The sequence below is a fragment of the Colossoma macropomum genome, unplaced genomic scaffold (genome assembly GCF_904425465.1).
Source record: "Colossoma macropomum unplaced genomic scaffold, Colossoma_macropomum, whole genome shotgun sequence".
In the NCBI taxonomy this organism is placed as follows: Eukaryota; Metazoa; Chordata; class Actinopteri; order Characiformes; family Serrasalmidae; genus Colossoma; species Colossoma macropomum.
In genome coordinates, this window is record NW_023494806.1 from 5,813,754 (window position 1) to 5,826,439 (window position 12,686).

The 12,686-nt window shown below is 39.8% G+C and overlaps 2 protein-coding genes across 3 annotated transcripts in view; one reads left to right on the forward strand and one right to left on the reverse strand.

The window, feature by feature from the left end:
* Positions 1-2,640, forward strand: part of pebp1 (phosphatidylethanolamine binding protein 1) — a 6,968-nt gene extending 4,328 nt beyond the window's left edge. The window contains exon 4 of the mRNA XM_036598868.1: positions 2,066-2,640. Within this exon, the coding sequence (XP_036454761.1) occupies positions 2,066-2,283 (218 nt within the window). The 3' untranslated portion in view covers positions 2,284-2,640. The remainder of the gene's footprint in view (positions 1-2,065) is intronic.
* Positions 2,641-3,600: 960 nt separating this feature from the next.
* Positions 3,601-12,686, reverse strand: part of taok3a (TAO kinase 3a) — a 138,431-nt gene continuing 129,345 nt past the window's right edge. For both annotated transcript variants that reach the window (XM_036598865.1, XM_036598864.1), the window contains exons 19-21: positions 10,377-10,589; positions 8,352-8,534; positions 3,601-3,966 (exon numbers count right to left, since the gene is read on the reverse strand). In XM_036598865.1, coding sequence (XP_036454758.1) covers positions 3,805-3,966; positions 8,352-8,534; positions 10,377-10,589 — 558 coding nt within the window. In that variant the 3' untranslated portion in view covers positions 3,601-3,804. The remainder of the gene's footprint in view (positions 3,967-8,351; positions 8,535-10,376; positions 10,590-12,686) is intronic.

Here is a 12,686-nt window from a genome sequence, read left to right on the forward strand (position 1 = left end):
ATAAAGTAAAGGTTGAAAGTTTAGTTTAAAGTTTGGACTGAACTTTCTCCCGCCAGTTCAAAGTTCAGACTCATACTGGCCACAGCTGCCAGTTGTGATGATTGTCTGGCCAAATGATCGGGCATTTCAAAATAAGAACAGTCAGGTCTCGTCAGATCACGTAATTCTGTCCTAAAAGATGTGCTCCGAGAGGTTTGATAAACATTCTCAATTAGTTGGATAATACGAGCCAAAAGTGAGGATTGGCCAGTAGAAAAGGCTTCTTTCCAAGTAGGACAGCTTAGCTTAAGCTATCTAGCTACCTAAGGCTGGGCGTTCAATACACAACTCCTAGATCTCCTCTGATCACACGACACAAATGAAGCTAAGCTGACTGGACCGGACCCCCTCACACAGTGAAAGCTGGAGAAATATTTCACTACAATCTGGCAGCTGAGCTGAAATTGTAGAGAGAGGGCTTTGACGTCTGAATCCATAATTATAAACATGATAACGGTCTTTTCTACCTGTGTTTTACTCACAGCTCCCCTGTCTCCGCTTTGCTGTTCATGCTCTTCTCTTCGCCTGTTTCTCTGCTCTTCTAGCTCTCTGATTGGCTGCTGTTTGAATCACTCGTTGAGTAAATCCCTGACCTCCTCACACTGCAGGACTCGTGAACGTTTTGAACTGTAAATATCAAACGTTTGATAATACTGGGGCCTCCGGTCACTTCTGAGTTCGATCTGAGGGCTAAAGATTCACTCGTTTCTCCTTTCACACTACCAGATCATCCACGTCGTCGGTCACTTCCGATCGAGCTCTCGACCTGGAAAATCGCTTCAGAGTGTGAAAATTTGTCGCAAGGGGCAAATCGGCGGGCCAAAACTTGTGTAGCGTTGGCCGAGCCTAAGAAGTCCAGGCAGTCCAGTTCAAAGTTCACTCATACAAGGCACGGTTGCCAGTTTTGTTAACATGTCATGTTAACAAATGTCATGTTGCATAACTAAACTGGACGACCCTGCTGTTTGGAGTAAGAATAGCATGTCTCGGTCATTTTCCTCATTAACAGAATTGGTTTAATGGGCCAAGTAATATATAATACGTCACGGTTGGGCAAGGTGAGCATCTACACAGTGGACCATCAAAACATAGTGTTACCTGAAGCATAACACAGCAGCTGATTAGAAAAGAGAAGAGTCTATCAAAACTTCAGTTCCTGTGCTGATGTTTAAGTCTTTTTCAGACGGGCTGCTCAAATCTGATTTTTCGGCGTGCCTCATTTGAAGAGGACAGATTTTCTGCCGTCTGTATAGTGAAAAGCCACATGAAAACTGATTCAAGCTACTTTTCAGGTTCTTCTGTACTGCACACAACTTCTGAAGTCTTTTTGGTCTGTTTTCTTCAGTTTGAAGCTGCACCATGTACATTTTTTGTTAATGAAAGTAGCATTACAGAGTCAAGAGAGGAAAAAAAAAACAGGCTAAAATATAGTGTGTGCTGCTGTGAGTCGCCCTATCAAGCCAGAAATATATTAAAAATCAGAGGTGTCGGGTCAGGAGTTTTTCAGACCACCTCACAGGCTCAAAAAAAGGTCCAGCTTGATGTTTAGGTCTCAAATACAAAATCAATATTATACTAAAAAAGATATAACAGTAGTAGATAATTGACTCACGTCCTCAGAAGACATGTCCTTCACAGTTTGCTCGCAATCATCAGATTGATCTGCTTGGGGAAGGAGTACGAAGCACAACCCATGATACAAAATTTTCTTCTGCATGTTGCCTGCAATTACACATTTCCACCAGAGAGGTCTCCAAATCCCCAAAACTTATAGTACAGCTTTAAAGTGGGTAAAACTTGTCAGATTTTTGAGTGATTTTAATAGTTATTTTGTCTACAGTGATCAGGTAAGTCTATGTAGCCCTGAACATGTCATGTTTTGGAAGGAGCTCTTCAACTGTAACAGCACAGTACAGATTTCAAAGAAAAGAAAACAACTGGAGTGATATCAGGAGAGAAATATCAGATCAGTGCATCTCTAATGTGTTTAAGGCCACTTTTACCCACTTCTTCGTGTCCTTTGTAGGCCTCCATCGTTACGTGTGGCTGGTGTATGAGCAGCCCGGCTCTGTGAACTGCACCGAACCGGTCCTGACCAACCGCTCCGGAGAAAACCGCGGAAAATTCAAGATCGCCAACTTCCGCAAGAAATACGGCCTTGGCGCCCCGGTGGCCGGCACATGCTACCAGGCTGAGTGGGACAACTACGTACCCAAGCTTTACGAGCAGCTGGCTGGGAAGTAAACAGATATTTTCACCAAAATGCCCCCCTTTATTGGAGCTTAACAGAGTTGGGGTCTGTGCAGTTTCATTATCACCTGTTCAGATTATCACAGCACTGTGTTAATGCTTTACTAAAGCTCATCAATTGGATTCGATCTCAACTCTGATTCACATCTCGCCTTTGCTTCACTGCTGTTCCTGCACTTAAATGGTGGTTGTTTCGTTTGAAAATGCTAATTTTTTTTGGTCCCCATACCTTGTTCCTATGGATACAGATCTAATTTTGTGCACCACGGTGATAGGATGATTTTGTTGTATAAGACGTGTCGGGAATTAGGGAAAAATGGTGTTCCTGATATTAAAAACTACAGCAGACTACTCTTGTGTGGTGAGCACTTTATTTACAATAATTAAAAGCATTTATGACAAATCATGCTTTTCCTCAACCTGAAAACAAAAAAAAATTTAAAGTGCATGCAAACAGTAAAGCAGTATTTTTTTTATTATTATTCACAGAGTTTTTGATTCTCGTAAGAAAAATGCACAGCTTGAGAAGCAAAAAAAAAAAAAAGGTCATTATAGTCAAATATAGTCCAAGAGATGATTTTACTGAAAGAGTTTGGGGGAGGTGGTCAATCGGTCAACATCTTAAAAAAATTGAAGTTAAAATACAATAGGAAAATAAGTCGACGTTTTCCATAAAGCCTTCTACACATAAAATACACGTACCCTTCCCCCAGAGCCCTTTGTGCTAGTACCAGGAGCAAGGATTCATAAACGTATGAATTATTATTCACATTGCTGACCTCAGTGGAGGTTGATTATTATACAGAGGAACAGAGTGGGGGTCCCTCGAAAGAAACCCTTTAATTCACCCACCGTAAGAATCTCCGGCTCACAGATGCAGCTATCAAGTATGTACATCAGATGAACATTTAAAACGTTATCAAATTTGTTCAATACGTCAAAATTTTGTGTATTTCTTTCGGATGAATAAATACCAAATGGAGAGACTCAGCAGCAATATGTCTAAGACTGCATCTTGCTCTTCACTCCACCTGGGAAAATATCAGCTAAAAAAAAAAATTAACAGTAGCAATACAACCCCCCTCCCACATACACACATCCATATTGCTTTTCTTCCTCTCTAATTTTCTATTTCAATCACATCAAGTGTTATCATTGCACGAGAAAAATCACTGACATCAACACTGTGACATTGTTTCGTTCTCTTATATGTAATACTTATATAGCTATATATATATCTATATATATATATATATATATATATATATATATATATATATAAAAAAAGATAACTACAGAAGTTATCCAGCATGTTGTAATCTTATGACAAGAGGAGGGGGCCTGTTGCAAAAGAAGGCCTGTGCAGGCACTAGTCCGGAAAAGTGGAGGGTTTGTTTGTCAGTAGAAAAACAAAACAAAAAAAAAACTGCATGTGTCCTTTTAAACAGTGGAGGACGAAGGGCTTCTCAAAATAAGAAAAAAAATGAAAAACAATTAGGCATAATCGGTCAGGTCTCATCTGTAGTCGTCTTTAGGGTAGTCCAAGGCGCCCAGGTTTCCGAAGCCCATGCGCAGGCTCTCCATGTCGAAGGCGTCCATCTCCCTCTCCTGCCTTTCCAGAAGGTGTTTGATCCGGTCTGTGCGCTCCTTCTGAAGAGAAGCCAGCTCCTCTTCGATCTGACAGTCACACGGGTAAAGATACAGTCAGGGAAAGATGATTAAAGATGACGTCAGTGTAGTTAAACTGGTTAAACCCCTTAAACCTCTGAGGGTCTGTAGGTGGGGTTACAATTCAGTTCCTCATTCACTAAGTTACTGAAACACCACCTTTACTAAAATATCAAAATAGTTCATGAATAATTCATTTGTGTTACTAAATTTATAGTAGTTACTGAATTATTTAAAATATTTACCTAATAATTCATAATAGATACTGCATAATTTATAATACACTGCATATAACATAACACACTCCTCAAGTGTTCTATTGCCTTTATACAACAGTTAAATAAATAGAGTAATAATTTAATAAACTGGGTCGTGAACGCGGCGTTTAATATGTTTTAATGTTCGCAGTTCCTTCACCAAATTATAGTTCCTTAACGAGCAGCTCGTTGCTACGTCAGAGTAATGAGCTCCGCCCACTCGCTGCTCAGCCGGCAGGTCGTTCTCCAGCTCCTTGCACTAAATTCTGAAACTGTCATCACCACTGAGCAGCTTTTCAGTCGGCAGCTGTGACAGAAGAACAGCTAAACAACCTGGAATCAGCCAGAAATGAACCCAACACCATTCACCAAACGTGTAGTCTGAGTCTGACCAAATCAGACTGAGCCATAAAACTGCCGCAACATCAAGTTTAGCTCAGCTTTGCCAGATCAGTATTGATGTTTTGTTCCAGCCAGTCTGTAAAGCATCTTACAGCCCGTTTAGTTTGGCGAATGGTATTGGGTTCATTTCTGGCTGATTCCAGGTTGTTTAGCTGTTCTTCTGTCACAGCTGCTGACTGAAAAGCTGCTCAGTGGTGATGACAGTTTGGGAATTTAGTGTCGTCTCATCTTCAGGGTCTGACCAAATCGGCTGTCGGTCAAATGTGATCTTAAAAGTGTCCGTTTTCTGTTTGTGGCAAAGTAAGAAGTAAAAACGTTCAAATGGCTCGAGCGTCTCCTACAGCGGTCAAAGTCGTTGCTTAGCAACAGCATATCTGTGGAGTGATACAGTGGTTGTGAAAAAACAGCTAGAACGCCTCTCAACCAAATCAGCTTGCGTGGCCGGAACTAACTGTTGTATAATGTTAGATCACGCACAAAAAGACAAATCACTAAATCAGATGAAATATCAGGTACAAATCACTTCTTATGCCAGCTGCACATGATAAACCAACACTAAACCTTCTAAATTGAATGATAAAAGGCCAAAAGAAACGGCCCAAGATGACTTGGAAAAGTCTGGTTCCATTGACTTACATTTAAAGTAATGTAGGTTTTTTCCTTCTCCTGTAAAGTTAGCATTTCGGAGATACAAGGTTTTGTTCTGACAGCGGCGAATATATAAAATCTATATATAAAAACCTGCTGTTCTTAATTTACTACTTTTAATTTATAATATGGGGGGTGGCTACTGACATTATCACAGATGCAGCATTAATAAATGAATAAATAAAATGGAGAGGGGTAATACTGGGTGGAACTGGGTGGGGGGTGCAGACGTGAAGGAGATTCCTTCCTTCTTAAATACAAATACAGCTTTTCTCTAAGTAGGGTATATAATCTTTCACTGATTACTGCAAGTACCTCACAAGCAGTAATGCTGATGACAGTAAACATGATAATCACAGGTTTACAATCTAAAACCAGACAGCTGGAACTGTTTCAGTCCTACATGAGCCTCCAGACTGGTGCAGGGAAAGGAGGAAACAATAGCGGGGCGGATTGTAGAAGATTAACAGGGACCAGTCTAAGAACCTATTGATGTTGAACTCTTAATCCACAATAACAGACCAGGGCATCTCTAAAGCGAGCTGCTACTACTGTCTGCAGATTTGGCTTTAATAAATAATTAATAAAAAACACATGATCAACGTCTAAGGTAGGTCTGGAATCAGATGAGCAGTTGTGTTCTGATGTAGCGAGTCTTAAGATTGAATTGAGTTTGAGGAAAACTTCACCGAATAATCAAATTTACACAGTTTTCCCCTCTTAATCCAAATGTGGTCCATCAGCAGAGACACATTTGCTTCTGTAGTTTTGCACTGGAGCTACGAGGCTAATGTAGCTAACAAGTAATGGCAGCATACACCTCAATTAGCATAAAGCTAATGTGTGCTTGAGTCGTCTTGCCTGACTTGTGCTGTTAACAGATTTGCTTATATCGTTTCTGATACTGTATCACACACTGTTACGTATCAAAAAGGGCAAATGTACGTCACGTAGCTAAAAACGGTCATTTGAGGCCTGAATTTTGTCCGTACGACCACCAAGGCAAGGTTTCTCAACCACTGGGCCAAGGACCACAAGTCCTTGGGCCTATACTGAGGGGGGCTAGTGGTCCGTAGTGGGCCTGTGATGGCACTTTGTTACAAAAATCAGTGAAAAAATAAGTGACTTAATAAAAAAATATAAAATGTTTTCAGACAGTTAACCACATTAATACGAGCCCCGCAATAACAGTGCACAACGGCAGCTTGGTCAGTTTTTTTGCCCTTTGCCTCTAGAAAGACCTGACCTTTCAGTTGTCCACTCGTACCAATATTCTGCTGAGATTTCATGTCCACTGATGCACATCACACATTGTAAGGGCAGGAGCCCAAATATCAGTCTGCTGAAAATCTCCTAAAATGACATTTTTAAGCAAAAATGTTGAGTTTTGTTTTTTTCGTGGGCCTTCATGCTTTCTAGTGATAAACAGGTGGGCCTTGAAGTGGAAAAGGTTGAGAACCACTGCATTAATAAAAATATTCATCACTATTTAATAATAATTAAAATAATAATAATAAGATCTTGATTTATAGTGCAGTTTTCACACCAGTGGCAGCTCAAACTGCTTTACAGACAGGTGATAAAGCTTACAGTAGAAACTATGAGTAATATTTTAAAATCATATAAGGCACTGACACAAATTCAAAAGATAAATACCAAAGAGATGAAGACTTTTAATTAAACGCCGAGTTAAAGAGATACGCGTCTTAAAATTGAGCACTGAACTTAAAGGTTTAATAAAACATGGAATTGAGTTCCACAGTTTAGAAGCAGAATAACATAACATAATAACTGTCTCTGTATTTTATGGAAGGTTTTTGCAGAAGGTCAGTATCTACATGTCTAAGATCACATTTTGTGATGTAAGCAGGAGCTTTAAGGTCATTTACAGCCTTAAAAACCAGTAGCAGAACTTCTATCCTAAAAGATACAGGAAGCCAGTGTAGTTCTATCAAAACAGGAGTGATATGTTTATTTATGTCTTTATGTTTTGTTATTTACAAGTTTGAGCAAATTTAACCCCTTAAACTCTCAGGGTCTGTTTATGAGTCCACTAATAAATACTGAATAATTTCTAGCAGTTACTGGACAACAACGTTTTTATATAATAGCTAAATAGCAAGCAGTGTTGCACCGATACTGACACTTTATTGGTATCGGCGCTGATATTGGCTCTGAAATGCAGGACTGGTATTGGTATCAGGCATACCAATACATATGACTGACATCGCGAAGCAATTTCTGACGCATGCCTGAGCGCCAGTAGACAGAACTTAACAACACTTTGGCACTGTGGGACGACAAGCAGCAGTAAAAATGCTCATGGCAGAACCTGTAACGGCAGTTTTTGGTGTGAAGAACATGCTAAAGGAGCCGCTAACCTGAACGCTGAGCTGCTTCTTTCAGTAATTAATCATCTGCCGCTGTTTGGTCACTCGCAGTCTGAGTGGAAAGAGCTGCTGGACTCTCGGTGTATTGATAGCCTTTAGTCTTGATTCAGCCTTTAGCATAGCAGTCCGCCAGCCGGGCCTGTGCGTCCACTATCCCTGTCTGCTGTGCGCCTCCATCAGTGTATGAGACAAATGACTCGAGAAATTTGGATGTGAAACAACACTCAGCTCCATTTTTGAGCCCGAGAAGCTGCTCTGTGCTGATGTGTAAACACCACAGGTTTATCTGTAAACTGTTCAGTTCTGTTTTTAACTGTTTCGCACAATAAAGATATTTTACATTTACTTAAGTTGTTAAACATGTTTCTTATTACTAATTATATAATAGTAAATACTAAATATATACAGTAAGTAAGCAAAAATAAGTTTTCTTAAGCATCTAATAAATAAAATCCAACTAGTAAATGCCATCTAGCCAAGTTAAGTGTTTTATTTGTGACGCAGATTTTACCAAAATAAAATATTTAAATAATGTAATTGTGTAAATATCAGGACTTATACGTGAGTTAGGTTAGATAGAGTTAGGATCAGTACTCAGTATCGTCCGATACTAAAGGATCAGGTTTCGGTATCGGGGAAAAGTGGTATCGGTGCGTCTCTAATAGCAAGTCTACAGTTTAAGGGGTTGTGGCGGTACCTTTTGTTCCAGGTGGGCCCTGCGCAGTGACACTTTCTGCTCGAGCTTCTGCTGCTCTCGCTCGTGCTGCGCCTCCGTCTGCATCTTTATTTTACTCTGGTAGGCGTTCAGCAGCTCCATCTCCTGCTGCAGCTGGTGCCGCAGAGCCTGGCATTCCGCCTCCTGAGCCTCATCCAGACGCAGCTATACAAATACATGCATGCACGATCAACAGGACACACGCCAACAGTCGTGCACACAAATAATCATGTACAAACACACACACACACACACACACACACACACACACACACACACACACACACACACACACACAAAAAACACATGAAAGAGAGAAATGTGAGCTACAGTTATCCAACACTATTAACCCTTTAAGGCCGAAGCAAAAATTCGGTTTGTTTCACGAGCTAAAACACATTATTCACACTTCATCATTACTTATTATAATTATACGTATTATTAAATCATTGATGAGCTCTTATTACAACAAGAAAAGAAGCCTCTTGCATCTTTCAAATGATAGCGCAATAATCTCCTGTTTGAAAGTGATCAAAAGATTTTACTGTTACCTGAAATCACACACACAGTTAGTCCTGAACTCACACACACAGTTAGTCCTGAACCCTCACAAACTGTTAATCCTGAACTCACACAGTTAGTCCTGAACTGAACTCACACACACAGTTAGTCCTGAACTCTCACACACAGTTAGTCCTGAACTCACACAGTTAGTCCTGAACTCACACACACAGTTAGTCCTGAACTCACACAAACAGTTAGTCCTGAACTCACACAAACAGTTAGTCCTGAACTCACACACACAGTTAGTCCTAAACTCACACAGTTAGTCCTGAACTCACACACACAGTTAGTCCTGAACTCACACACACAGTTAGTCCTGAACTCACACAGAATGTTAATCCTGAATTCTTACAAGCTGTTAGTCCTGAACTCACACAGTTAGTCCTGAACTCACACACACAGTTAGTCCTGAACTCACACACACAGTTAGTCCTGAACTCACACACACAGTTAGTCCTGAACTCACACAGAATGTTAATCCTGAATTCTTACAAGCTGTTAGTCCTGAACTCACACAGTTAGTCCTGAACTCACTCACACAGTTAGTCCTGAACTCACACAGAATGTTAATCCTGAATTCTTACAAGCTGTTAGTCCTGAACTCACACAATTGTTAGTTGTGAACTCAAACCGTTAGCCTTGAACTCTCACAAACTGTTAGTTCAGGACTAACCGTTCGTGAGAGTTTAGGACTAACAGCTTGAGAGAGTGCAAAACTAACAGCTTGTGGAAGTTCAGGACTAACAGCTTGTGAGAGTTCAGGACCCACAGTCTGTGTGAGTTCAGGACTAACTGTGTGAGTACAGGAGAAACAGTTTGTTTGAGTTTAGTACTAACAGCTTGTGGAAGTTCAGGACTAACAGTCTCATTCAGTTTAACTCTCACTTTGTTTGTCATAATTTTGATTCATGAAATCTCAGAGTTCAGGATACTCAGCAACTGTAGCCACTTACACTGGAATTCCACTGACTTCTAATAATGACTGTATAGTCACTGCAGGGTGTTGTAAGGCAAAATAGTCCCCAAGGCCTTATTTTTCAGATTTACTGTTGTTATACAATGATAAACATTCCATATAAAAACTCAGACGACGTGTAGGTTCATTGGTGGTTTTGGATGTAAATAAAACGACTATATTAGTGTTGTGTATCAGTAAGTTTCTCTACAGTGAACCATTTCATTTCAAATCTCTCTGAATGATTGTTTACATCTCAACCACTGAATTATGTGGAAATTTTGAGAAATCAGTGGAATTGCCCTTTAATGTCTTTAATATGTATTAAGCTATGAAATATTGCAAACTGATAAAGAAACTGCTTTACACTGAAAACAGCCTGAAAAGCTAGGTGTCCCCAGACTTTTGACAGCGTAGACAGACAGTTGCACTGAACATTGTTCATTTATTAAATCTGAAAGCTGTTTGAACTGAGCAGTAAAACTCACCGCCTGAGAGGCCATCATCTCGTTGATGCTCTGCTCGTACTGCTCGGCCAGGATGGCCAGTTTGCGCGTCTGCTCCTCCTTCAGCGCCTTCAGCACGGTCTTGTGTTCGCTCTTGGGGGTCACCTCTAGCTGGTGGTGCCGCAGGGCCTTGTACTGCTTCGTCTGGACCTTACACGTGTCCTGGAACTGCTTCTTTATCTGCAGCTCCATGGCCTGAGGAGAGGGACATACAGCGTTTGGGTGTTGTCAGGGTTTAGTGAAAAACACTGGGTCAATGTGCTCCGGGCTTAAAGTTCAAATTAGGAACTGACCTATCTATGCCACGCCCACAAATGTGTTCTTCTGTAGCAAATACTGCAACTGCAATATGTTTTTTCTAAATTATAGTGCACATCTCATACAGTACTGTGCAAAAGTCTTGGTTTAGCTGGACAGTGAGTGTGTTATTTTTTTTTAAACCACTGAATTAAACAGAAATTTTGAAAAATTGGTGGAATTCCCCTTTAATGTCTTTAATATGTAAATATGTTACTGCAAACTGACAAAAAATGTTTATTTATAATAAAAACAGTCTGAAAAGCTAGGTGTCCCCAAACTTTTGACAGCGTAGACAGACCGTTGCACTGAACATCGTTCATTTATTACAATTAAAAGCTGTGTGAACTGAGCAGTAAAACTCACTGCCTGTGAGTGTTATTTATTATTTATTTATTTACACTAACGCTTGAATAAATACAAACAAACAAAGAGTCCACTATGAAAGTTTTCTTTGAGGAAGTCCATCTCTCACAGTTAAGATCATCTAATCAATCAGGTGCTGCTGATGGGACTGAACAAGTCCACGTGGTGGCTGGAGTGCAGCGAGAGGTCAGGACCCAAACCCGCGTCCTTCTAACTGTATTTATCTAACCTATTATACTTATTAATATACACAATACATATTAACAACTTAATAACAACACATTCTTCTTACTTTTTGCTGTATTTATATTTATTTGTATTCTTTCTAATGTTAGAAAATACACATACTGCTGAGATAGATCAATTTTTGTGACAGCCCTAAGACGTTTGCACAATGTTGTATATCTAGAACAAGGGTGTCAAACTCGACCAGTTAAAGGGCCATATTAAAAAATCTCATCAAGTCTGTGGGCCATTTTTAATGAAATGTTGTGCTTTAGTCTTTTAAACCTACCTATTTGCTTGAACTAGACACCTGACATCCTTTCTTTGCTGCAAGTTCATCAAGACTTGGGCTCAGTTTCTGAGCTGCTGAGCTGAAGTGTTTACGTTGGTTAAACTGCAGCTGAAATGCATTTGGTGGTTTGACTAGTGTAGAATTGTGCAGAATCGAGGTGTAACCGCTGTCCAATAGACTGTTGTTGGGGTATTAGAGTCAGAGCGCGCATTACGTTCCAGTGCATGCTGGGGACTGTAGTGCAGCGCACTTTGAAACAGAATAAACAGAAAATGGAAACACTTTTGCGGGCCGGATAGGATTGTGTGGTGGGCCTGATCTGTGTTTGACACATGGGATCTAGAGTGTTATTAACTTCAAATGATATTTCATGTGCATGAGTGTGAAAGATCACACTGTTAGAATAGACCGGCTGTAGTTTTTTGGTTGTGTAATCAAGCAACAATCAAAATAATGGCAAATCTAACCCAGCCTTACAGCTGCAGATGACTGAATCATCTTCATGGAGACTTTGTGCGGCTTACTTTTTCATTAGGATCAAAGCTGATATACGCTCTTATCCCAGTCCTGCCAGTTCCCGTAGGAGAGACTGTCTACAGGTGATGATATGACTTGGGTGTAGTAGTAATAGTAGTAGGTGTGGTATAATATGACAATTGTGTCACTAATAAGAATAACTATTTTAACATACTAATATTTTCCATAACCAATAACACTGGTTATAATTAATATGAATGGAAAATTAAATTGGAATTATACAGATTTTCTAAATTTCGGCATAATTTATTCCCTACAATGTAAACAAAGTAACAGAATTGCTCACAGTGGTGGTGATAGGAACCAGACATCTGAAGTGAGTTTAATGCCTCTAAAAGCTCCCTCACGTTAATTGTTAAATGTGAAATAGTTATAAAACCATGTCTGAGACATTGTTTTAAAATAGATTTGAGATAAGCTTTCACCCTAAAATGTATTTTTTAAAATACAAAGATGGTCGAGAGGTACATTCAGGGCAAAGAAAGCTTATTTTTTTCAGATTTGCCACTTTTTTTTATCATCATCATCAACATTACACAAAAAAACTCAAAAGTCAGGTTCACTGGTAATAAAAT